This window comes from Sminthopsis crassicaudata, chromosome 5 (genome assembly GCF_048593235.1).
Source record: "Sminthopsis crassicaudata isolate SCR6 chromosome 5, ASM4859323v1, whole genome shotgun sequence".
NCBI lineage: Eukaryota > Metazoa > Chordata > Mammalia > Dasyuromorphia > Dasyuridae > Sminthopsis > Sminthopsis crassicaudata.
The window spans coordinates 27,257,819-27,284,154 of NC_133621.1; the positions used below are offsets into that span (position 1 = coordinate 27,257,819).

At 56.5% G+C, this 26,336-nt stretch overlaps 1 protein-coding gene across 3 annotated transcripts in view; it reads right to left on the reverse strand.

Moving 5' to 3' along the window:
- The window catches only part of UBE2E1 (ubiquitin conjugating enzyme E2 E1), a 43,698-nt gene that overhangs the window by 3,704 nt on the left and 13,658 nt on the right, over positions 1-26,336 (reverse strand). For all 3 annotated transcript variants that reach the window (XM_074268804.1, XM_074268805.1, XM_074268806.1), the window contains 3 exons: positions 25,844-25,894; positions 5,380-5,512; positions 208-355 (listed from right to left, as the gene is read on the reverse strand). In XM_074268804.1, the coding sequence (XP_074124905.1) occupies positions 208-355; positions 5,380-5,512; positions 25,844-25,894 (332 nt within the window). The remainder of the gene's footprint in view (positions 1-207; positions 356-5,379; positions 5,513-25,843; positions 25,895-26,336) is intronic.

Consider the following 26,336-nt stretch of genomic DNA (forward strand, 5'->3'; position numbering starts at 1 on the left):
AGTAGACTTCTAGAAGCTTATCCTGATTTTCTGGGTTCAAAACTTCTCGGGTAAAAGTTACATTTTTAAGAAAATGGCTGGTAAAGTAAAATATGCATTCTATTTTTTTTAAAAAGAGAACTCTTGGCTAATCTGCCTAAAACCTGTTTTTGCAGGTTTGAGGCCGGGGCCGTTGCAGAGGCTCGGCTAAGGCAGGCTCCATCTTACCAGGGTTGCAGTCAGTGAGCAGGGAGCAGATGGAAAGGAGCACTTTCGATATGGTGAGGGCCGGGCTCCAGTTGTCCTTCAGAATATCCAAACAGATCACCCCTTGACTATTGATGTTACAGTGATAAATTCTTGTCCGGAACGTAACCTAGGGAGAGAAGTCATTCTGTGACAAAGGCCAAGGTCAGACGTCTCCCTTTTCTGGGCTCCCATGGGCCCAGCCCTGCGCCTCCCTCAGTCCTGACACTACAAACTCTCCCACGCCCATGTCCCTCAGTGCGCATTTTATACAAGGCTCCCAACTTGTCCCACTAATTGCTCCCAAAGGTCACACCCTCTCTCCATTCTCCAGTGCTTCTCATGTCTAATTACAAGACTGATCCTTTTTGGTTCCAGCCACCCAGCTGTTGGCTGCTGGGGTCTCTCCTCCCCAATCCCCAACAATGCTCCTGCCTCCGTTTCCCCTTCTTCCATCACCAGGCCCCGTCTCTCATCTCTTCAAAGTTTTAGTAAACTTCAGGGGCTGCCCCCTGCATCCTGGGGCACGTCCAAGCTCTTAGCAGAGTTCAAAGCCCTCCTTCCAACCTACCATCAGCTCCCCCCCAGCCTTTTATTATAACTCCCTTTCATGTGTCTATATATCCATCAAACCAGATTCCTCTCTCTCCTCTTCCTTTTTGTGCTGAATTCCCCACTAGTCCTGACCCCTAAGTCAATAAAGACCTCCCTTTTTCAGTATCCCACCCACAGCACTGTATTCTGTCCCTCTCCAATGCAATAATTATGTAAGTGACCGCTAGCTGGCATGCCCTCTTACTAGACTGTAAACTCTCTGAGACTCAGGGAAGCTAATCTAAAATATCTCTTTAAGATGTTTTTTTAACTGTTCTATTAACCCCAGGACTTGGTTCAGGGACTCCTGTGAATGTAGTAGGAGCTTAACATTGTTTTTACTCAGTGGATCCAACTTTCTCATCTGTAAAATAAGAAACCGGGCTGAGTGATGGGCCAGGCCCTTTTCTCGGCCCTGAACCTCCCGCACGTATCCTGACATAACAGGACAGCTACGAGGGCTGTAAGGGCCGGACCATCTCCCCCAAGCCCAGCCCCACGGCCCGCTTGGAGGGATACTGAGAAAGCTCCCGGTTAAGATCGGCCTGCCGTGATTTACAAGGCTGGCATTAACTTGAAGATGAGCCCATGTTAAGCCCTGTAGGCGAAGGCCAGCCAAAGGCAGAATGTGTTGGAGCACACCCCTCTCCTCTCCGACACTTCGTCCCTAAGGACCAGTACGCATTTCCCGGCTCCTTTCTAGGCCGGCTGGTTCTCTGCTGACCTCTTGTGTCGGCTGCTAACATAACATCACATCCAAGTTAATCTAAAGCTCACTCATTCCAAATGGGTCACTGCAGATTTAGGCGCAAAATGAGGGGATAGTCTGTAAAATGCTTAATAAAGAGACAACGTGGTAACCGGAGAGCACTGAACACGTGCAGGGAAATCTGGTAGCCGGCCCACGGGGGAGAACGCGTTCTTCCACGTCCAGTCTTTCTGTAGGGCCCCTTTCAGTCTGTTCTAACCACGTCTTGTCCGAGGACCAGAACTTCCCAGACCGCCATCAATTTTGTGAGGTGCAGGGAACTCATTCATTAAGCAAACGGAGGGAGGCTCCTCCAACTCCTCCCACAAACTGCTCCCACAATTCAGGGGCTCCCTTCCCAATTCTCCAGAGTTCTTCATATCCAATCACAACCGAAGGGATTAAAACCACGTTATTCTAGTAGTTCTACGGAAAGAGATTTCACTCAAAATAGTGTTTTTAACTTTAAGACTCTGGATCCCCAAATAATCATTTTCCATGAAAAACTAATTAAACTAGTCAGGCTGCTATAATGCACAAATTAATGTTTCTTTATGGATTAGCGAGAACGTACAAAGAGTGTTAAGTACTCAAAGCTAGGCAGCCACGGGCACGGACTATGTTAGGATAGGCAAAGAGCTATGGAAAGGGGGGGAAGGATGTGGGCAGGAGGTCAGAAGTCTTCCTAAGGAGCAGACAGCCAGAAACAGGGGCCCAGAACCACAGACGGCATCCCTGAGGCCCAGGAGGAGACTGCACAGAGAAGGCCGGGACAGTCTGGGGGGAGGGCATCCGGTGGCCCTCAGGAGGACTGGGCAGATGAGCCCGGCCATGTTGTGGCTCAGCTGCCTGGAAGATCCACCAGTAAGAGGGGGTGCAAGGAAAGCCCCTCTTTCTGCCAGCTCCTCGAAGAGAAAGCATTCCTTTTTATTTCTAGCTCCATAAATAAGAGCCATTCTGTTTAATGGTAGAATCCCAGCTTCCGGCTGATGCTATGGGATAGGGACCAGTGCTGGCCCTTGACATCCTAGCTGTGAGAGTCCCGGGCCTCTCTGGGCCAGATTCCTCCTCCTTAAGAATCCCTCCAAAGGTATTAGATGGAAGGAGCTCAGCTCCTGAGGATAACGGGAAAGCCCAGGGTGGGCCCTCCACAGAAGCTGGAAGGAGCTTGGCAAAGCCTCTGAGACTTGAGAGGAGATGGAAAGTCTCATTTTCTGTGTTTGAAAACTTGGACTGCATATTTCATATCATTTAATTCATTATACCTATTCAGAGAACTTAAAAAGATCCTTCATTATGTTAAAGAATCCCCCCCAGGTGTCCGTGCTGTTTATTTTGGATGGCTAACTGTAAAACAAAACCATTACATTTTGGAAAGCTGATGTGTGACAGGAAAGGAAAAAAAAGGCCCAAACTATTCTAAATGTAAGAGATGAATGAAGTCACAATGAGCAGCCCTGTGGGTTTGGCAGAGAGGGCTGGAGTTTCCGAGGGGCACAGCTACAAGCCCTGTGTGTGCACGGAGAAACCTGGATGCTGCTGACCTTGGATTTGGTCTCCTGAGGGCAGATGCCCACGCTGCCGGGCTCAACACCCAGCTTTGCTGGCTAGTGAGACCTCCTGCCCATTTAATGTGAAAATACTCCAGTACTCTGAGAGGCAAATGTGGGATGGGACTGAGGCGCTGAACCTGGACTCGGGGAAGCCTAAATGCGGTCTGGTCCCTGAGGTTACTATCCTCGGGGCCTCACTTAACTCCCTTAAACATCCTCTCAGTTTCACCAGATCTTTTTTTATCTTGCTGAGGCAATCGGGGTTAAGTGACTTGCCCAGGGTCACACAGCTAGGACGTGTTAAGTGTCTGAGACCAGATTTGAACTCGGGTCCTCCTGCTGCCCCTAAAATCTGTATTCTAATACTTCCAAGGTGACTAGGTGGGCTAAAATACCTGTGGCTACCGAGGCTAGCCACACGGTTCTGAATAGCCAGCAATATACTATAGCTCTTCTATATGAGAAAACCATTTGTTCCTCTTCATAGGCACAAATCCCAAGAAACTTTTTGGTAAATTATCTCTTTTCTTAAGAGAAATAAGCACTTACAGATCCTGGATGAAAGAGAAAATAATGTTGAATCTACAAATAATTCATATCTGGTTTCAGAGTAATTTGTAATTTATCTTGTTTAGAGTAATACTAACCCTAGTTCACACTCCCCGAACACCCGTTATTACAATGCTGGGAAGTAGCACGGATGTGTGTGAAAAGGCAGGAAAAAACTGTTGTGAGAATTTGCTTGGAAAGGCAGAAGTGACATGAATGCGTCTGGGTCCCACACAATAGATTCTGGTGGGCTCTATTAATCAAAAGCACCTAGCTCCAGCATAGCACAGAAATGCGGGAGTTCTGGGAGATGAGCCTGCTCAGCAAATTTGGCCTTCTAGAGTCCGGGAGGGCCGCAGAGCTAGGGAGCTCCAGCCGCCATGGGAGCTGCCCAAGAAGGGCTTCTACTGCCATTATAGGTGGGGGAGGAGAAAAGATATGGCCTGGGACTGTGCCAGTCAAATGACCAGAAAAACACGCGGGCATCTGAAGCCTGAATTCTGCACCAGGATCTCATGCTGACAGCCCCGAGAGATGGAGCGTGCTGCAGATTCCGCCAAAGGCCAAGCTCCGGGGCCCGCACGACAGACTGCTGTCAAAGGCGTGGAGGAGGGACTGAGGACAAGACTGTCTCTAAGTCAGCCGATCAGCATTTCCGAAGGCCTTCTGTGTCATCTGGAACTGCCCTGGGCCAACGTGGCTGCCTAGGAGATCCGGAGCGGCCGGTGCACTAAGCTCTGTACTTCTCTGGCCCGCCTGCTGCGTCCCCCTGCTCCATCACTTCCCCTGCCCCAGCCGCCCGGGCTTCCGAACCCCTTATTCTAACCACTCAGGGCTGCACTGTTCGGGGCTCTGGGCTCCTTCCCCAAACACCAGGGAACCAGATGAGTGCTAGGGGCACGAGCCATCCCTCCAAAGAAAAAGCCTCGGCCCTTAGACTTTCACTGAGTGGGGAGCTCTGCTAAAGCTTGATATTGGGGGGGAGGGATACATAATGTTCATGTCCACTGTCCAGTCTGGACATGGATTCCACCAGGGCTGTCAGACTCATGAATCCCAGGGAAATGAAACAACTTAAAGCATTGTGGAGATGGAAAACATAAAGAGACGCTGACAAACTTCTCAGCTCTTTAGGTATATTAAGAAATCTAAAATTATGCTGAGTTTTTGACATCTAAATTCAACTACGTAGCTGAGAAAGATGATTGTCTAGCTGTGCTTTCTAAAACTAGATCCCAAGGTCATTCCCATTATCTGAACAGAATATTAAAAATAGCCAATTTCCCACTACAAACTTACACAAATTATACGGCCTGGAACAACGTACTCTAAATCACTGCAATGGACAAGAGGTGAGAGATCCTGATTCAGAAAAAGTGCCAAATCCAGCTCCTATGTCCCAAATGGAGAGGCGGAAAGGCAGAGCGGACACTGCTATCTGCCGCCATGAAAAGGAAGGCCAGCGGCCCTATCCCTAGGCCCGCTCTGGGGAAAGACGCGAGACCCAGAGACCGAGCCCGGGTGTGAAGGTGGGCGCTCGCTCCGGACAACTCTGCCCACAGCCCAATCAGAAAGACCCTCAGCTAACACCAGAAGCACAAGGCTCCACACCTGAGGATTGCTCCCTCCTCTCACTGGGTTCTAAGACTCAACCAAACATCAAAACCTTTTGTGGCTCGGTGTTCTTGGGGAAATAGGGAACATCCTTACCTTTGGAGGCTTGAAGGGATATTCTGGTGTAAAGGTTATGTCAAGGAAGAAGACACCCCCCTCATAGACTGATCCTGGAGGCCCCAGAATGGTTGATCTCCATTCGTAGATATTGTCGCCTTTGGGACCAGCACTGTGGGGGAAAACACATCAATGGTCAAAGTTATCACGAGGCCAGAACAAGAAGACGACCCAGGAACTCCAGGAGACAACGGACAAGCACTTCTGCGAGGGGGCTTTCTGATGGGCTCGAGGGGCACAAAGAAACATCCGTTTCTGGATGTGGTCCTGAGGAATTCACTTTGCTTGACTGACTTCTCCAATCTGGGAATGGAGGGAAAGAATGGGTCAGCCAGTAGAAAGAAGTCAAGGGTCATTTGAATTTTTTTTTTAATGCAAAGCAGGGAATAGAAGAAAATTCAGAAGAAAGCCCAATCATATCATGAGGCATTTCCACACATTACTTGTACGTGATTTTAAGTTTGTAAAGCTTAAAACTGGAGCTTCGGTTTCACTTGTAATCCTCTTTACAATCAAAAAAAAAAAAAAAAAAAAAAATCAATTACAATGAACAGTCTTGGCTTATCAAATACACGTATCGCTATGATAACAAAGAGGAAAAACGATCCTTTTTTTTTTTTTTGGTTACCCCAAACTCTACTTCCAATGAACATACAGATTTTTTCCATATGGAAAAATTATTAAGTACTGGATCATGTCAATTCAGAAAAAAAATTCAATACCATTTCAACAAATCTTTCACACCTTTAAAGAATTATGCCAGGTGAAGAGTGACAGAAAAACCTTATGCATCTACTCTCAAGAGGCCCACGAGCTTACAGAAAATCAGGCGTACTCCGGGGCCCGAGTGGCAGAGCACATGGTGGGGTAAGAAGCCTGGGAAGGGAGGAGCGCTGCTGGTGGAGGCCAAAGGCTTTGAGTGCTCCTGGAGGTGAGAGGGAGCCCCTGGCCTTCACTGCGAGTGATGTCAGGCCTGCCCTTGGGGAAACCAGAGACCAGACTGAGGAGAGACTGAGGCAGCCACTGCCATGGTCCAGACAGGAGGCAAGGTCCAGAGAGTTTGCCAGATGGCACGACAGGCTTGGGCTGAGGTTTCAAGCTGGAGTGACCGAGAGAATGGGGGGCTCTCTCTGGGAGCTGAGGAGCAGGGACTACTCTCCCCAGGAGCCAAGGAGTGGGGTGGGGGGGTTTCAGAACCAAGCTGAGATGGCCCTCTTCTCTGGACGGACAGAGTTTGCTGAGCTGTCCCCCGAGGCAGCTGGGGAGGAGCCAGGCCTGGCCCCGGAAGCTCTGCGGAGGCTCAAGCTTTCCTTTCCCAAGCCGTCTCACTTCTTAGGCACCTGGTTTTGTGTTCGAGTTCCATTAGTGATGTCTGCTCATCGGCCTTTCTAGATTTCCCACAAACTGGTTCCCAGCGGCTCAGAGAGCCAGTTCTCGGTGCTTGTCCTGAGCAGACGCCTGGTCAGATTGGGGGCCAAGCTTTTAGATCTGCTGAGACCGCCATCTGATCAGAGAGAGCTTCCACAGGAGCCATAGGCCCTGTCTCCTGTTTTCTTGCTGTTCGTTAGGACCACCCGCTTGCAGTTTCTTCATAGGGATTTTTTCAGCTGCATCTCCGTAGGAGTCTGTTCAGTTAAACCCACGTAGCTGGGTAAACATGCACTGTGACGTGCTAACGGGAAATGACCCAGGACATATCCTAGTCCGTGGGCATCCTGTGGGATACCTGCTGGACCTCATGGCATTGGCTGGCACATGGACCAGTTAAGGACACCAATGTTAATTTGTGCATTAAACAGTAATAAAGCATAAACTCCTTTTTTGGAAAAAGTGTTTTTTGACATTTCGTGCATCCCAATGGATAGTTTTGCTACCCCCGTTTTGGAAACCACTGGTCCAGGAGACCAATAATGAGAACAGAAAAGGAAGAGGAAAGAGAAATATTGCAGCAACAGGATCGATAAGAGACTGGAAACTGCTAGGCGGAGAGAGTGACCCACGTTTGGAGAACAGGTCGACGGCAGGCTGATAGGGCCATTGAGAGAAAGAAGGACGTGGAGGCAGACTGAGGCAGACGGAATTGGGAGGGGCCCGTGTCTCCTGTCCATCAGGCAGGTGGAAAGGTGGCCTTTGTAGAAGAAGAGGCAGTAAGTGAATCCACGAAAGTGGGTGAGAGCCTCAGAGAAAGGCGGGCTACCCATTGTTAGAAATCAAGGAGAAGAACATAGAGAAGCTCCCCCCAAAAGGGGGGAGGGGAAGATAATGACTGATGAAAAGAGCATCAGACTTGGCAAGCAAGAAGTCACTAGAGCATGACTTTAGTAAGCAGGAGTGAGGAAACTGGCTTGCAGGGAGAAACGCCTGCTATGGAAGCAATGACTTCCTAAAACAAATTAAAGACTCTTAAAACACGTGTTTACGGGAGAAATGATGGATGGGGGAAACTCTCAGAGAAAACCAGCCCCCCGGTTGTCCAGCAAAGTCAGGCTACGGACTGGCAGCAGCCATTGGGCCAGCGTCGTGTAAAGTACCTTGATGACCCCTGCCAGCTTTCCTCTCAGGTCAGCGCCCACCGAAAACTCCAGACTCCCCAGTTTCTTATGCCTCAAGACCGAGAGTGTGCCCTCAAGCTGGGGGCTCTACAACTCAAACCCATTTTGGCCAAAACGAGTCTTGCTTAAGACGTGTTCATTCTAACAGTTACGAGCCCGATTCTCTGAACTGTAAGGAACACGACAAGGCATTTTATCTAGGTCATAAAACTGGAGTTACCAATAATTGAAATGTAAAAACTCTTAAATTACAGAACTCTAATGTCCTTTTGAATTCAGAGGTGCTAATGGATGTAATTCTATATCGAAGCAATACCATGATGAAGCCATGACTTCTGAAAACGGATGTTTCTAAGAGCACAGTGACAGCGTGGACCTAATTCCTGCCCTTTCATTTCAAGAGAAGATTGGAAACAGCTGTACAGGTCTCATTTTCACACAGTGTTAAGTCTCCCTAAACGAGGAGAAAACGGGAGGTCGTTGTAAAACAGGGTCACACTCAAAGGCCTTCACTTTAGTGGAGAGAGAGATCGATCATGAGGCAAATCTCTCAAGCATCTTCAACAAATCTCGGAAGGGAAAGCGCTACCCTCTTTCTTAGAAAGCAGGTTGTTAGAAAACCAACCAGAGCTCACCCATCGACGTGGATGCTCGGACAGAAGCTAAGCCGTCTCTACCTTTGGTGAACTTAAATGAAGGCCCATCTCCTAAGCGCCAACACTCTGGAGGTGTGGGGACATGCGGCGTCTGAAGAATTAAACAGCGCGCCTCGCAAGGCTGCCAGGTGGGCGACCCAAGAAGGCCCCCACAGGGGAAGTGAGCCCTCAGGAGTATTCGCCCTGAAGAGCTCCACTCCAAAATGAACGGGCCCCATGGGGTCTCAGGCAATGGCCTCGGGGGGGGGGGGTCAGAAGCCCCTCCCCAGAGCAGGCACAGACCACTGGCACCAGGAAGGGCATCTAGAGGTCACCTAGTGCAAAGGCCTCATTCTACAGCTGGGGATGACATCTCCTGCCGAAGGTCAGCCAGGCGAGATTGGAAAGCAGGCCTTCGGACAGCAGAGCTCGCCTTCTATCACATCCATCCGGACACCGTACCAAATGGGCACTAAAACGTGACTCGGAACCGCTGCCTGCTTGGTCCCCCACGGGGGCCGAGGCTAAAGTAAGACTTTCCTTCGTCACTCAAAGGGATCAAGCGCTCTGAGTGCATCATGAAATTCTGGGGTAATCGCCAGTCCTTCTATTACCGGATAATCTGAGAACCTGAGTGCCGGGGCATGGCCCGGATTATTCGGCAGAAAGATTCCACCTACTTTGTGCTCCTGCGATTTCTTTCTCATAATCAAACAACTAGACTATAGTTAGCACCAACTAGGGAAGTCCCATGGCAGAGAGCTGCTCTGTCGCAGTCCAGAGGTGTGCAAAGGAGGAGGAGCTCGGGAGGAACTATGCTGGCTCTGGCCCAGGCCCCTGACCACCAGACCGCGGGCCCAGGCCTCTGACTGCCAGCCCGACCCCTGACCACTGGCTCATGCCCGTGACTGCAGGCCAGACCCCGAGCCAGTCACCTGTCAAGGGGGATGCTCCACGTATCTGCATTGTTGCTCGCTCTTTTTGCTTCACTTCTCTGGTTTTCCCAAGGGAAGCCTTTGTGGCAGCTGGGGCGGGCAGCACGTAGGCTGAGGCTTGGGTTCAAGTTCATAACAGACCCGCGTCCATGCCATGAAGATCACTTGCGACAAAGCTGGTAGAACACTTCACAAGCGTGCCCTCCCTCGGGGGGAGCGGCCTCTGCATTCCACGCCGCGTCCCCCCCCATTCTTCGGATAAAGCCTGGGGACAGGACTGCCCTCCGGCCCCAAGGCACGAGGCGCACCCCCTGGGATCCGGGGGCCAGGCTGACTGCGCCAGGGCTGGCTTTCACTTGTGGCTTGCAGAAGCAGCCAGTCTCCTTCACTACACTCTGCTTCCTGCTCTGGTCCACACACATTTCTTGTGCTTCTCCAGCCTGGGTTTAATCAGCACACTAGAGTAAAACCCAAGCTCCGGGCAGCTGGGAGGCGGGCTCCCTTCGGTGCCCAAACTTTTTTTTGTCGCAGTGATTTTGTCTGGAAAATTTCCAAAAATTGTCATAACCTTTTGGTGAACGGATGCAACCATTCTGGAGAGCAGCTAGGAACTGAGCCAAAGGGCTACGAAACTGCACTCCCTTCGGTCCAGCCTCTATCCCAGAGACCTTAAAAAAGGAGAAAGGACCCACGTGTGCAAAAACCTTGAAAAAAAAATCTTTGTCCGTTTTTTGGGGGTGACTTAGGAGCATCACTGCGCCGGTCTGTAAAAGCCCAATGGAGGAAGGCTTTTCCGAGGTAGGTCACTATCTATCCCTATCTGATGATCCTCGCATGCTGGGCTGGGTTGCTATTTGTGGCTCACTTCCCCCATTCCTCAGCCTTAAGTCCGCCATTCCTAAGCAGCTGGGGACACAATGAAGACTGCCAAAGGTACCAGAACCGGGGGGGAGGAGGGGGAGGAGGAGGAGGAGGAGGAAGAGGAGGAGGAGGAGGAGGAGGAGGAGGAGGAGGAAGAGGAGGAAGGCTCTGCAGGGCCAGACATCTCTTGGCTCAAAGCTGAGGGGAGTGCTGGGAGCTCTGGCCATTGTCGGCCTGCCCCAGGAGCCATCAGGCCATCCCAGGGTCCCAGGAAGGCTTGGCGCCTCTGGAGGGCCCTGCGCTCCCTCTGCTTGTCCCTCAGTAATGAATGGTCAGGGGCGCGCAGGACCCCAGCCAGAGCACAGCGATGACGGGGCCTTCAGCACCAGGCACTCGCCACCCTGGCAGGCCCTCGTCTCTTCAGGACAGGAGCCATTCTAGGCCTAGGAAGTCCAGAATCAGTGGGGAGTCTGGACCAGAGGGCTTCGTGTTCCCTGTAATAAGAAGGAAAACACAGGAAAAGAAGCAAGGAATGGGGACAGACAGCACAAACGTGGCCACCCCGAGGGTTTCCACCGTCCCGCAGTTTTCAGTGGGGTCACAGCCGGTCACTCTCTGCTGGGGCCCTCTGAGCCCTCCGTCCCTCCTGAGACAGGAGAGCCACAATCAGCCAAATTTCACCCCGGTGGGCCGGCCGGGGAAAGAGCGACCGTACCCCTTCTGATCTCCCAAAGGCAGCTGGTCATGTGACAAGCCACCATGACTTAACGCTCCCCAAAGAGCACCAGCCAATGCTTCCTGCTACTAAGTGCTCTGTGCTCCCGTCCGACTTCACCGCCTGGGAGCTGGACGCTGGGAGCATCTTCATCTAGAGCAACTGAGGAAACCGAGGCAGAGGGGCCGGGGGCTCTCTGCCACCTGCAGGGCCCAGGCCTTGCCCCAAGGCCCCCAGCCTTCTTCCCAGTGGGGCCCGCCTGTCTTGCCAGTGCCTTCACCTTCCGGATTATGTTTCCTCTGCCCCGACAGACCCTGAACACACCCAGTTACTGAGCTGCCTTCTCCCCACCAGGAGGCAGGAATCCCACCTTTGGTTGTAGCCGGCCGCTGCCCAAACGGGGAATTCTCGAGGGCCTCCGCCGTGGACATCCCCGAGCGGGCCCCTCCAAGGAGCCGAGTCCTCGGCTCCCAAACGAGCGCCCGGGACCCCGGTGGGTCTGGCCTCCTGCCCCAACTTCCCACAATACCTCAAACAGGGGACTTTACCTGGGGAACCCCGAAGGCCAAACGGCTACCGGCGGCTTCTTTCCCCGGCTGTTGGTGCACACGGGCAGCGGGATTTCTGACAGCGGAGTCAGGAGCAATCTCACCAAGATTCGTTTAGATGTAAATGTTCTCCTGAAGGGGCTTGACCCGTATTAGAGTTAATAATAAATATTCACACAGACCCTCTAAGTTAACAAAAATAAGTTTCAAAAACCAATACCAAGTCTGTTACGTAGATATAACAAAGGACGTGGCCAAAAAATATTTAAAAATCAAATCACCGAGGGAGGCCGACACAGAAATAGTAGAAACCTCCCAGCATCAAAATGGATTTGAAAATGCAATCGGCTGCTGCTATTCATTTGTTTCAGACTAAAGAGGCCATTTGGAACGAACTGACGTTTTTCACCGATTTCTTCACTGACTCTCACAGTCTTCTAAGCTTGTTGGTAAAGCAGCGTGTCGGAGACTCAAAAGCGCGCAAACCCCCAGCCGTCGAGATGCACAGGACGGCGGGAGTCTACTTCAATGACTCACTGCATCCTTTAGCAAATGACTTATTAGACAGTCCCTGGCCAAAGGTTTTTCCTCGTACTGATTCAGGGGTATCACTCACAATACAGAGAAAGCGGAAACCGTAAGATGAGGAAATTCCCTGAGAGAATAAAATCAGGACAGCCAAGGTATGGCTGAGTGTTCTTCGGCCGAGGAGCTCCTTCCGCTCACACAGACAGGAACCAGGTTCTAGCTCGGCAGGCCGGGCGCCCTGATGGCCAGGGGCGGCCTCGGGCCTCTCCAGCCTGTCTGGAAGCCAGACGAGCACTCGGACATTCAGGGCCCCTTTCCCTCCCCAGTATCCTTTGGGGCCCCGCCTCTGCTTCCCCGGGGGTCCTCTCCCTGCTCCTCCCAGCCTTCTTAGAAACAATGGTACCCACAAGGCCTCCCGGGTGTGCACAAGGATGCGCAGGAATCTGAGCGCACGTTTTCAAAGAAAAAGAATCCGGTCTGAAGATGAATTTATACTTGTTATTTTTCCCTCTGCAGCCTCTTATTGGGAGAAAAATCCTACATCGTCTTGTTTTCAGGCAATGTTAAGCCAGGGGGGAAAACCACGGATTTCTAGACGTGCTTTTTGCACGTCCCCTCTCACCGGCAAACGGTCAAAAGGGCTGATATTGGAGATGAGGTTACAACATTCGGGCTGGGTGGAAGGAAAGCACCCCCAGAAAACCCAATGATTCTGACCCAAAAAGTGACCCCAGCAAAGATCCCTGGGATTCAAATTGTGCTAACGGACAATCCCCCACAAGTTCAGGGATCTCCTCTACACTTATGGTTAAAGAACACCACAAAAGCTTAATAGGAATCAACTCCCTTTATAAGAGCAAACATGGGACTTAATGGGACCAAGTAAGACAAAACAGTCCCAAAAGATTGGACAAACGGCGATCCTGCGGCGAGAGGAGGGAGCTGGCAGAGCCCCTGCCCCGTGAGCACCCGCTGGGGGTGGCGGAGTGGCAGAGCCCCTGCCCCGTGAGCACCCGCTGGGGGTGGCGGAGTGGCAGAGCCCCTGCCCCGTGAGCACCCGCGGGGGGTGGCGGAGTGGCAGAGCCCCTGCCCCGTGAGCACCCGCTGGGGGTGGCGGAGTGGCAGAGCCCCTGCCCCGTGAGCACCCGCTGGGGGTGGCGGAGTGGCAGAGCCCCTGCCCCGTGAGCACCCGCTGGGGGTGGCGGAGTGGCAGAGCCCCTGCCCCGTGAGCACCCGCTGGGGGTGGCGGAGTGGCAGAGCCCCTGCCCCGTGAGCACCCGCTGGGGGTGGCGGAGTGGCAGAGCCCCTGCCCCGTGAGCACCCGCTGGGGGTGGCGGAGTGGCAGAGCCCCTGCCCCGTGAGCACCCGCTGGGGGTGGCGGAGTGGCAGAGCCCCTGCCCCGTGAGCACCCGCTGGGGGTGGCGGAGTGGCAGAGCCCCGGCCCCGTGAGCACCCGCTGGGGGTGGCGGAGTGGCAGAGCCCCTGCCCCGTGAGCACCCGCTGGGGGTGGCGGAGTGGCAGAGCCCCTGCCCCGTGAGCACCCGCTGGGGGTGGCGGAGTGGCAGAGCCCCTGCCCCGTGAGCACCCGCTGGGGGTGGCGGAGCAGCCTCTCAGGGCCCCCCACAGGCAGTGTGGTCAATCTCATTTGGGGAGGAGGAGGGAGGTTGCCACCTGAGGAAATCCCGGGTCTGGACCCCAGACCAATATCTGTTAAATACCAAAGGGCTGCTTCTACCAGAGTAATGAGACAAAAAGCCCAAAGAAACGGATTGGGAAAGAGAGCAGGGTAAGAGAATGGGGGTCAGGGGGGAGGGGGACCACGGGATAAAGCGCACCCCTGCCAACCCAAGAGCTCCACCAAAGAACTCCTGGCGGACCTGCAGAAACGCAAGGGCACTTTGGCAGGAAGGAGCGTCTGGCGAGATGGAGGAGAGGGAGTGAAACGCTCAGTGACTTCAATGCTCCAGCGAGCTACATTTGGGACACCCCACCGAGGGAGGCTAGAGAGGAGGGGGGCTCCCCACACAAAAATAAGAAAAGCACCATCCTTGAATGACAATCAGGGAGCGGGGCTGTGGGGGAGCCCCAGGGGCTGCAGGGCCCTGACCCGAGAGACAACTCCGACTCAGACACTTCCTAGCTGAGGAATTCTGTGCCAGTCACTGCCTCCTGCCTCAGTTTCCTCATCTATACACTGAGTCGAAGGTTAGGGCAAGCTACCCTGATATCTTGGCCAAGAAAATTCCTGAGAGCCAGGTGTGGGGGGCCCGAGGGAAGGGAAGCACCCCTCTCCACACAGAGACGCGGGAGAGGGACCTTCTGATCTGGGACGCCGAACCCGGAGCTTCAAGGATGAATCAAAGGGATGTCTCCTGGAGACGCAGGAGAGACGGGGAACAGCAGCCCCCACGATCAAGGAGCCCTAGGCAGGGAGAGAGCGGCTTCGAGGACCAGCCGCGCCGAGGACGAGGGAGCAGAGGCCGGGGAGTACGAGCCATGGCCCCGAGACAAGGGCGGCTCCTCAGCATCATCCGAGAGCCAAGGGGACCGGCCAAAGACACGAGGGCCCATTCTGCAGAGGGCACGCCCAGGCTCCCGACGACGCGAGGGTCCCAGGGCAAAGGCGTGTGATGGCCACATTGCCTTCCCTTCTATACGGTCAATAACACACAACTCCTCCTCCCTGGTACAAATGATTAAGGGCTGACCACCGTGCAGTTCCCCATTCATGAGCTTTCAAAATAGCGCACCAGAACAGCTAGCGTCAGCTAGCAAAAAGTTCCTAATATTAAGCATCGACTCCGAAAAATTATAAGATTATAACGCAGCTGTGGGTAATCTAGGACAATTCTAGGATGTTTATACGCAAACACCTCGTCCTCCGGCACGTTGGGAGGTCACAGCTCTGCACTCCAACCTCTCCTCGGACGGATCCCCTCCATTTCAAGCGAGCTCGGAGGGGCCCAGCGACCTCTGCCTCCTGCCCGAGAGCGGACGCTGAGGCGAAGGGATTGGAGAGAATGACCCTGAAGCTGTTTCAACATTCATCGGGTCTCAAGGACTCGAGAAGGAGTTCCACGATGGAGCACTGTGGCGTTCCCACTCTCCAGTCCACTGCCGCCATCCAAGTAGAATGGCAGATGGCAGTGGGAAGCCAAAAAGGTGGGGAGAAGGCGGCCTACCTGCTGTGGCCCTCCCTCACGGCTCCGAGGGGCCGAACTTGCTCCGGACCACCTCCACGTTCACACACGCAGGAACACGACGGGTTCCCTGCTCCGCCATTCCTGCTGACGACGGCAGAGTGAGTCAGCACGACAAAATCCTGCCTGCTGGGAGCCCCCCCACGCCCAATCGAACCTAAGGATGGCTGGGCCCTCCGTCCACCTGAGGGGCAGAGACCTGACTTCCTCTGAAAAGCACATTTACCATCGACCCAGACGCCCCAATTTCACGTGTCTGAAACGCACTCGCGTTCCTGAGCGGCTCAGGTCTGCTCCGGGATGTGAGCCAGGCTCCGGGTCCATCCCGGTCCAAAAGTCCGGGGGAAATCCTCTTCTCCGGGGGCGGGCCCGGCTCCCCGCGCTCTTTCCCCGGATGCTCGCAGAGTCCCAGAAACGGCCCCCTTGACAGGGACGCCCCGGGCAGCGGGTGCAGAAGCAGCTCTTCTTCATCAATTAAAGGCCAGCCTCGCCACGACGAGATGATTCAGGCAGTTCTGACGGACTTGGGGTGGAGGGAGCAGCTGCCCTCAGGGGCCGTGGGGCTGAGGGACCCACCGCAGCATTCTCGCTCTTTTTGCTGTTGTTCACTTGCATTTTGTTTTCTTTCCCCCTTTTTGATCTGATTTTCCTTGTGCCACAAGGCACATGTATAAATATGTACACACGTGTTGGATCTAACGTACACTTCAACATATTGGGGATTACTTGCCATCTAGAGGAGGGGGGGGGGATTTGGAACAGAAGGTTTTGCAAGGTGAAAACCGAAACCCATCTTTGCATGTATTTTGAAAAGAAACTACTATTGACAATTAAAAGAAAAGTTAACAAAAACTCAAAGGCCATGCAAGCAATTACAACCCGGGACCACTGGCTGCCCACCTGCCAGGGAACTGCTCTGTGTGTCAGTCACCAGGAAAGCCAGTCAACTCCCACGGAGGCCTGAGATCGGGACCCGCTCAGAGAGGGATGGCGACAGGGGAGCAAAGCCCGGGTGGTTCGGCCAGAGCGCCCGCGGGGGGCTCGGGGGGGCCTCCCGGGCTCAGAGCCAGGCCTACCGCCGACAGAAAAGGTGAGCAAGCACAGAGCAGCGGGCGGCCATCGCGCTTTCTGGGGTCCTTCCATCTGACAAGGGGGCATGAAACACCAATTCTCGCGCCACCAGACCCTACAAGGACCACAGAAGGTGGGGAAGGGAGGAGGAGGACATTTCCTCTGCAGAGGTCACCGCTGCCTGGGAGGAGCACAGAGGGGCTCGCCATCCCCCGACAAGTTAAGCTCAGGTGCAAGAAGCAAGAACAAGACTCCCGTGCCTGGCACTGAGTGTCCGAGAGAAACCCGAGAGCCGCCCCGGAGGAAGGCGGCCCCATCAGCCACTTCAGGTCCCCCTCCGGTCTCCATGAAGTGAAGCCCCCTGAGCTGCCAAGAGGTGGGGGCCCCATCCTGTGCCTCTGCTGCTGTAGTCAGGGCCGGAGCCTCCCCCGTCCCACTTCTGGGGCTCGCTCAGAGCTGCTTCAGGGAAGTGCCTCCCCCTTCTCCTCCCCTGGCTTGGGGTGCTGATCTTCAGCCCCCAAAGTCACTTCTTCCCCAGTTCCGAGTACGTGGCTGGGCACACGCTTCTCATCCTGAGCTTTGCTGCTAGGGAGGACTCTTCCCGTGTCCCTGAACAGCCAACGGGGCCTACGGAAGACCGAAGCAGCCGGTCTCCCTGGGGCCAGCCCCGGCCCTCCCCTCTCCTCTCCGCCTCCCAAGCGCTCGGCTCAGAGGGTCACCTCCTGGACGAAAGCCCCTCAGTAATCCCCGCGGCACCCAGCAGGGCTCCCCTGTACCTTCGTAACCCAAGCTTTGTGCGTGTGCAGACATCGCTCTTGAGATGGGCTACAGGGGCCTCCCCGGCCCGCCCTGGGGTCCCCGGCCTCCAGGACAAGCGCCAAGCCCTCCGACAGGCATCTCAAGCTCTCCGGTCGGGTGCCAAGCTGGCTTCTGAGACTCTCCGAGAGTCTGTGTCGTGGCCCCCTGTCCGGCGCCCCCATGTCTCCTCAGAGGCCGAGCCCCGGCAGGACCGTCCCCTAGGCTTGGCAGCAGGGCCACCCTCAGGGCCGCTGGAGGGCGCCGGCCTTTTCTCTCTGGACTGGTTTTCTTGGCTAATAATGTCATTGTGGAAACGGGGAACACAGAGCCCCAAGAGGAAGCCCCTAGTCGTCTGAACTGTAGAATGTTCATGAAGAGGACACGTTCTGGGCCCTGAGTTGGATTGGAGCTAATTCCTTCTTTTGTAAGTAGTTCTCTGCTTGTGGCGTGCGATGTAGCGCCCGCTATGTGCCAGTCACCCCACCAAGCCCTGGGCACACACACACGGGCAGCCACGTGGCCCGGAGCCTGGAACTGAGAAGAGCTCGGTCCCAACAGAACCTCAGACGGGTCCCAGCGGCCGGACCTCCGTGGCCTTCCTCCACGCACTGGGCCCAGGTCCCACGGCTCTTCTCCTATTGGCAAAAGATGTTTATCACATGCTTCTGAAGGGGATGAACACAGAAGACGGCTTCCTGTCTTCTTACACAAATTACCACTCTTTTCTCTGTGAGTTTCCTGCTGCCAAACCGGAGGAGGATCTGTCCCTTGCTTCCCAGGCTACGTTCCCTGTAAGTGGGCTTTCTGTAAAATCAATCCTCATTTCACGGGAACCCCGTTTCGGAGGCAGGCTGGGAGGAGACGCGGGCCTGGGGTGAAGGAGCGGGAGAAGCACCTGCCGCCGAAGTGGCCCCCAGGTCTTCCTGACCCGGAGCCTCCTACCCCATTCCTCCAGGTTGGAGGATTTCTGGTCCTTCCCATCTCTCAGTGGACAGTCCTAGGATGCTGCCTTTGGGGCAGACTTCCCCATCGACTATTCATTAAATACAATAGAGTCCTTTAGACCTTGGGAGGAAGGGGATGGGGCTAACCAATGTGCCGACTTTCCCAAGGGCACATGAGGGTCTGGGGTCACATCTGAACTCGGGCCCCTGCTTCCAGGGCCGGTCACCTTTCCAATCCAGGCGAGGCGAGAGCAGACCCCACCAGGTAAGTCCGCAGCGACCCTAAAGCAGCCAGGGTGGAGCACCGAGTCACAGGATGCTCCTCAGCAAAGGAGGAGCCCTGGGGGGTGGGCAGTCTGGCACGGGCTTCCTACCGTGAACAAGGGTCCGCCGGACTAGAGCTCGGGCTCCTGACTTCAATGCTTTCTGGTGCTCCATCTTCTTCCAACTTTCACTCCCTAAAATCCAAGGATTCCTGCTCCTGAATCTTGCTCCGGGATCCCATTTGTGCCTGCGTATTCACGTCGCTTCCCAGAGCCGAGTTCTCACACTCTCATCTGCCAAAAGCTGCCTCCATCTAGCACATGGAGCATCCAGAATCCTTTGCAGAACGTTGCTGAGGGTTCCTTAAGTTAATTTCTCCTTTAACAGTTCTCCAACACTGTCCACTTCAATACTGTATGAGGATGTATTCTGATGGAAGTGGAATCTTCAACATAAAGAAGATCCAACTCACTTCCAGTTGATCAATGATGGACAGAAATAACTATACCCAGAGAAGGAACACTGGGAAGCGAATGTAAATTGTTAGCACTAATATCTGTCTGCCCAGGTTACTTATACCTTCGGAAGCTAATAATTAATGTGCAACAAGAAAAAGGTATTTACACACATATATTGTATCTAGGTTATACTGTAACACATGTAACATGTATGGGATTACCTGTCATCAAGGGGAGGGATAATTTGGGAAAATGAATACAAGGGATGTTATAAAAAAAAATTACTCATGCATATATACTGTCAAAAACATTTTATAATTATAAAATTTTTAAAAATAAGTAAAATAAATTAAAAAAAAAAAACAGTTCTCCAAGTTAGACATTTCATACGCCCAATTTAATAAAGAACATGTGATGTTTATCCCCTAAAAACTCACAGCACAGGCCTGGGAAGAGCTGGGCTCAAGGGCTTCAAAAGCCTTCCCTGCTGGAAGCACAGCCGACAGAACTGGGCCCAGATGCCCAACCGGTTCGGCCCCGGACAAGGTGTGGACAAGAGCAGCTCGGCCACCGGACTGGGACTGTCCAGATCCCTCCTGGGGCTTCCCCGCCCCCCTGGATCCCCTGGACCGACGCGCCGCAGCCCAGAGGGGCTCAGTACCACGTGCTGCCCACGGAGGGTGCCAGGGCTCCCTGGGGCCCACTGCAGCAGCCCCCTCCCCAAACACGGCACACCCCACTGGCCACAGGCCAGGGCGGCCAGGAGGGAACGACGCTGCCCTGAGGAGCCTGGGAAGACGGGGTGGATCGCGGCAGTGAACGCCGTGATTCTGGAGGCCGACAATGCTGAGGCCCCGGGCTGTGACCCGGCGGGATCCCCTCTGAGACCTCCCGGCCGTGATTCCAGGCCACAGTATTTGTCTTGCCCCCAAGGGCTGGTAGCCCAGTACCAGAGGTAAATCCCAGGGGCGAGGCTGTCCCAGGAAGGCGGAGGAAGGCGAGCTCCGGGGCCAGCAGGCCGGGTCTGGGGGAGGCTGCGCCCCCATCTGCTCCCGGTTTAGAGTGAGGAGGCCGGCCCTTGGACTTCCAAGGGCTCCTGAGAAGTGCGAGGTGCGACGCTGCCCTCTGCTGGTGGGGGGCTGCCCGTCTCGGACCGCCCTGAGCTGCGCAGGGGCCCGACTCCCCAGCGCGAGGCCGGCGCCCAGGCCGGCGCCCTGGCCCCCCACCACAGAAGCCTCCAAAAGCCGCATTGCTTCGTGCGGTCCCCTTCGGAGGACAGACGCGGGCAGAGAGCAGGCCCCGGGGGCCGGGGCTAGATGCAGGCCCTGGACGCCCACGCCAACCCCAGCTGCTCAGGCCTGGCTCCCGCTCTGGAGGCCGGGACGGGCTCCTCAGGAGACGCTGCTTCAGCCGACCGTGATGGGACGTGCGCCACAGGCTCAGCCGGGCCGGCAGCGTCAACCCCAGGAGCCGCCGCGCCCGGCCCTCCGATGCCCTGACTGGCCCCCGGCCAAGGACCCCAAACAGAAGCCTCCGCGCTGCCCTCTCCCGGTCTCTCGGGACAAGCTCCAGGCTCCTGCCGGCCTCCGAGGCTCTCTCGCCCCCCTGGCGCGCAGGAGATGCTCCCCGAGGGCTCGGCCCACCGACCTGAATGAAGAAGGGCGTCGGGATGCCCCTCCCGTCCCCCTGGCTCCATCAGGACCAGACGCAGCACTCACAATATGAAGCACCGTAACTTATCTTCGAAAGGTTCCGAGTTCTTATTCTCAAAAAAAGAAGTTGAATTCAGGAAAGAGTCCAAGTAATGCAGCGATCTCCGAAGAATCTCCCCTTCCAAGAGTCGGGTCCCCTCCCCAGCCCTGCTGCTGATTCTGAAATAAACTCCTCGATGGGGAAGCGGAGGCCGGCCTTGGGTGGGGAGGTCCGGTAAGCTCCCCGGTCTCTCTGGTCCCGGCTTTTTCACCCCCTGGAGGCACAAGAGACTCCACTTTCCAGGACAAGAAAAGCTCCGGGTATTTAAGCCTCTGGAGTTTACTTTGTGCTTTTTCCGAATCCTTTCCATCCAGCCAACACTGGCCGTCCTTACGGCACCCGCAGCTTTTTTAGCGGCACAGACACATGTGGTGAGCGGACATCCCCAGGAGTTTCCCGGAAAAAACGAAGCTTGAAGGGGTTCCTCGCCCAAACAGGGAGGCCGTGAGCCTCCCCAGAGTGGTCCTCAGGGACCCCAAAGAACCTGCCTGGGCGAGGGTTGGGCGAGTGAAGGCTGGAGCGTTGTTCGGGTCGTGGAGGGCCCTCGACACTCCCAGAGCCACCAGAGAGTCTCTCCACCAAAAGCCGCTCCTTGAAACAAGATGAGGATGCGCAGGTTCCCCTCTCGTCCGAGGGGATGGTTTACACGTTCTCCCGCGTGATCCCTTCTACGTGAGCAGTCCCTCGGCGCGCTGCTCAGCGCCTCTGTGACTGTCATCCTGGTGCAAACTCAGCCAGTGGCTAGCGGTCTGCCTACAGCACCGTGCGGCAGCTTGGAAATGGCTTTTCTCTTTTAGGTTCCACTTTGCAAGCAGGTCTCGATCGTTTGCCTCATTGGGAGGCCTTCCTGGCCTGCAGGTCTAAAGGACAAGGTTTCCCTCCTGGCCTACCCCAAGCACGCCGTCCCTTTTGGGAGCCGCGCCAGCGTTCAGGGCTCGCCTCCCACCCGAGCCGTCCTGCCTGACTGCGGAGGAAGTTCCGACCCGGTTCCGATTGCTTCTGCAATAGCAGGGATTCGCTGGGGAATCTGGAGTGATGGGAAATCAGGAAACGCACCCGGAGTTTCAAAGGGGCGGGACGGAGGTTGCCATGGGAAAGCCAGGTAGATTTTGTCCAGACCCCCTGCTGGGAAACCTCGGTGCTGAGGGAGCCATGGCGAGACCTGCATCCAGAACCAGCTGGTTTTTACGATGAGGGGGTCCGTTCCCATGCAGAGGACCTCGCATGCTCTAGAAAGCTCCATAGGCTCAGCTCCCTCCTGGAGTAGAAAGCCTCCATTTCTTTGTATTTTCTTTTCTTTACTGCTTCTGGGTTAAGGGAAAAGGACCAGGAGAGAGGCCTTTGGAGAATGCCGGGCAGACTGCAGAGAAGCTGTGTCCGGAGACAACTGGGCCTCGCACCTGAGCCTCGGACAGCGTGAGACCTGCCCACGCGCACTTTTCGGAGGCTCCTGAGGACGAAGCCCAGGAGGGACAAGGAGGGGCGTACGGACCACGGGCTCCAGGGGTGTCCCGAGTAAATACCACCGGGGAGATGGGAGGACCCGCCAGGGAGGCTGCAGCCTACACGCCACGCAAACATGAACCTCGGCACTCCCCGGGGTGGGGAGTCTCCCCACCAAATGCCAGGGGTCACCTGCACTGGTTCTACAGAGCAGGCCGGCCGTTCCCTGCCCGATCCAACGCACCGTGGAGACGCGCGGCGAGCCGACTTCAGCGCGAGCGAGGGGCCGGTGCCGCGGGGCTCTCCTTGGGGCTTCCTGATCTCGGGCGCAGGACTATTCGCAGAGCAGAGCGCACCCGGAGCAGGAGCACACTGTGGAAGGAGGACAGCAGCCGAGAGGACCCGGCCCCCGGAGTCCCTCGTGATGCAGAGAAATGCTGGACGTGGACCTTCGGCATCCCGGGAGAGCTCAATTCTGGGGAGACCTGAAGCCTCAGGGGGCCCAGTAACTCCTGACATGCAAGCCTGAGCCCATTCTCCCCGGGGACCGGGGGTGGAGGGGACCATTTTGTGAGCCCCCTTCTTGCTCTACTTTCTAAAGGAGAGGGCTCAAATGATTCTGATTGGTAAAGGGGAGCACGATGGGGGGAGCAGCCAGCCCCTCCAGGAACCCAGCCTGCCAGGGCGGGCATCCCTCCCCAACATTCGGCTCTGTACGAATTCCTGCCCATGAGGACCGCACACAAAATGTTCTCGGTCAGTAAGTAAATTATCCCCACCAACTCTGACAAAAGGGCCGCACGCGTTCCCTCCTCTCTCCTCCGATACCCGATAACGGAGGCGAGCAGCCGTCGCGGGAGGCGAGACGTACGTGGAAGGCCACGAGCCGCCACACGCGATGGCTCCTCCACTCCTAACTAGGCTCGAAGCGCAATGGCCAGAAAGGATCACTCTCGAGCCGGCCGCCTGTCTTCTCACACTGGCTGCTCGCCGCCCCGCCAGCACGATGCCCATCCACAGCAAAGGCCAAAGGCAGCCCCCGCTTCCACGGACCCAGCTCTGCTGAGCGCTGAGGAGCTTCTCCAGGGTCCTACCCCCCGACGCTCCTGCCCGGCCGCCGCCCGGGCTCACACTAGAGCAAACCAGGAGGTTGGGCCGAATCCTGCGAGCCCCCCTCGTTACTGTGCCTTTGCTGGCCGGGGAAGTGCGTGGCTTCCGCCATAAATCCCGGGACAGAGGAGTAAGCAGAGGGGAAGGCTGGGAGCAGGGCCGGCCCTGGGCTCGTTCCCTGGTGACCCTGCACAAGCAAGTCAAGCTCTTCGGTCTCGTTTTATTCAAATGCAAAATAAAAGACCTCAGAGCTCTCTCCCTTAGACCACGACAAGCACAAGCCCCAACGAATTCGTTCCTTTTCTGTAACTGATGGTTTTTATCACGTGTAAAATTTCGTATGGGAAATTTAAGAAAAACCACCATTCGGGGAGTCTCCATCTGGGACCCCGGCGAAGAAAAGGGCAGAATCACGATCTGAACGCTCTTTTCTCAGGCTAACTCCCTTCAGTGACCCCCGAGGAGCCCGGTTCCCAGGTAAGCATGGGCTCCAGTCAGGGGAGGACCAGCGGTCTCCGTAACTCGCCTGTCGGTCGGAGCCCCTGCTGCTCCGCGGCGGACCAGCGGCAGAGAGCGCTCTGGGAGGCGGAGACACCCAGGGGACGCCGACACCTCTGCGGGGGGGGGGGGGGGGGGGGGGGGGGGGGGAGGCGGGCAGGCTCTGAAACCGAGGAACCCAGGCCCCCGATCCCCAGTCCCCAAGCCCCGCTGCCTCCAGAGCACTTTCCCGGGCAGAACCCACAGGACCGGCGCCCTCGGCCTGGGGGCCACTGTCCGGCTCCACGTGGGCAGGCCCTGCCCTCCTCTGGCCCCCCTCCTTCCTGGCAGAGCCCGCAGGGAGGGCCGGCCAAGCTCTCCAGAGTCTGTGTCTCTGACCCGGAGCGGGCGGGACGCACAACTTCAGAGCAGTCCCCATGTCCGGTGAGCCCGAGGCTCCTCCGTCAGCCCCCCCCCCCCCCCCCCCCGCACAGAGCCAGGGGCCGCACACCCAAGCTTCGGGGAGCCGCGAAGAGAGGCCCAGGCCCGGGGGAGGACAGGAGGGAGGAGGGAGGGGCGGCCGCCTCGGGGCCTCACAGAGTCCCTGGGCCAGGGGGGGGACGAGCCTCCCGCTTCCGCCGTGCAGGTGTGCTGGGAGCGTCTCATCCCGGCGGGATCTGGCACCAGGGGGCACCAACGCGTGGTTTTCTTCTCAACACAGGAAGAGCGATTCAGAAACTCTAAGGGAAGAATCCCGGTTCCCCAACGTGGAGACTAAAAGTAACGAGTGATTGTGACATTCACAGAAGAGCTCGACGCTTCATTAGCCCCATCTCAGTTAATCCCCGCTGAAGGCCTCCTTCCAGAAAACACTTAACCCTTCCGAGTGGGCCACAGCCCCGGGGCTGCAGACAGCGGGGACAAGTGCGGCTCCGGGGAGGAGGACCGCTGCCCCAGGGGCCACCCGTCACAAGCAAAGCGTTTGCCAAGAAAGCGCATGCAGCCCTACAGCGAGTTAGCTCCCCTGGAGGCGGGGCTCTGGCCTCCCAGCACCCGGAGCCCGGTCTGCCCCCAGAGGAGGGGGATGCCCAAGTCTCCCGGAGCAGCCAAACCCGCCGGCAAAGACCCAACCAACGCCAGGCCTCCTGCGGAGACCGCTGACCCCAACAGAGAGGGCCCGCTCTGGGCGGAGAAAGCGCTCCCCCCCCCCGCCCCGGCTGCCCTCTCCAGGCTGTCGCTGACCCAAAGGCGGCAGCCCTCGCCCCGAGCGAGGTCAGGCCGGCTCCGGGGGAGCTCCGGGAGACGCTCGCGGCGCCCCGTCCGGGCCGCACCCTGAGCCACGGCAGCGCCGGCCCGCGGCACTTGGGACCCAACTCGCCAAAGGCACCCGGGGCCCTAGTTCCCCTGGAGACGCTCTCTTCTGTCGGACCTAACGAGATCTCGAGGCGAGGCTCTGCACAGAAGCAGCAACGGCAATGGCCTCCTGACCGCCCTGGGACAGGGCTGAGCTTACACGGTCAGCAGAAGGAGCCCGCCCCCCCCCACCCCCCCCCCCAGCTCCCGCCAATCAGCGGGCCGTGTAAAGGCACATTTAGTAATCACCTCAAATTAAAGGGGGGAGGGGCACCTGCACTTTTTAAAGTTTTTCTTTTAACCGCCTCCCACCTTCTTCATTTAGCCTGAAGACTAGGAAGGGGCCCGAGCACCAGCGGCTCCGGGGCCTCCTCGCGCCCGGGCCTGGCCGGCAGGCGCTGTGCCAGGGGAGCCGGGGCGCCATCTCGCCCTCCTCTGCCCTCCGGGGACTAGAGCCGTCAGAACCGTTCCTGCTCCGGTCACGGCAGCAAAGGCGCTGGTCCAGAGGGGCCGAGGGTCCCGAGCTGAGGGCCGGTGCCGGCCGGGCCGAGCCGGGACAAGCTCCGGGGCGCAGCCCAGGCCCCGGGGGCGCCCCCTCGCGGATCTTCCAAAGCCATTTGGAGCAGTCTCTTGTGAAGACCAGAATGCTTACTTACAGTCAGTGGCGGTTGGGCCCCTGGGCCGCGCAGCAGGGCCCTGCCGAGGGCGCTCGGGCACACCGGCCGTCCCTCCGCGCCCGAGACAAGCGCGATCCCAAACCACACGGAGACAAAGGGGGGGGGGAGTTAAAGGCACTAACCTGCAGTTGGGAGGTGGGTCTAATGTGATGTCCGCCAGTTCCTTCTGAATCCTGAGCCCAGAGAAGGAGAGAAAGAGAGAAAAACGATGTCAGTCTTGGGCACAGCCTCCATCTCACACACATCAGGACAGACGCTACCCCAGGCAGGGGAGGGGCCTCGGCTCGCCCCGCCGCCCCGCTCTTCTCCGCGCCAGCTCCCGGGAAGACCCTGCGGACCCCCCTTCACTCTCTTCTCGAGGTTTGGCTGCTTCCTCCTCCTCTCCCCGGCCGGGGCCTGTCTGGACACTGGACCTGACGGGCCCCTGCCCGCCCCGTGCCAGAAGCATGATGACAACGGGCACTTGCACTTCCTGGCAGACGCCCCCGTGGGCAGTCAACAAGCGCTCGCGGGCCCGGCCCCTCCAGGTCCCAGGAAGGACGGGAATCCGGATCTCTCCAGTCAAACCCCGGGGGCGGCCCCCAACGATCCGCCCGCCGCCCCCCGGGTCACAGC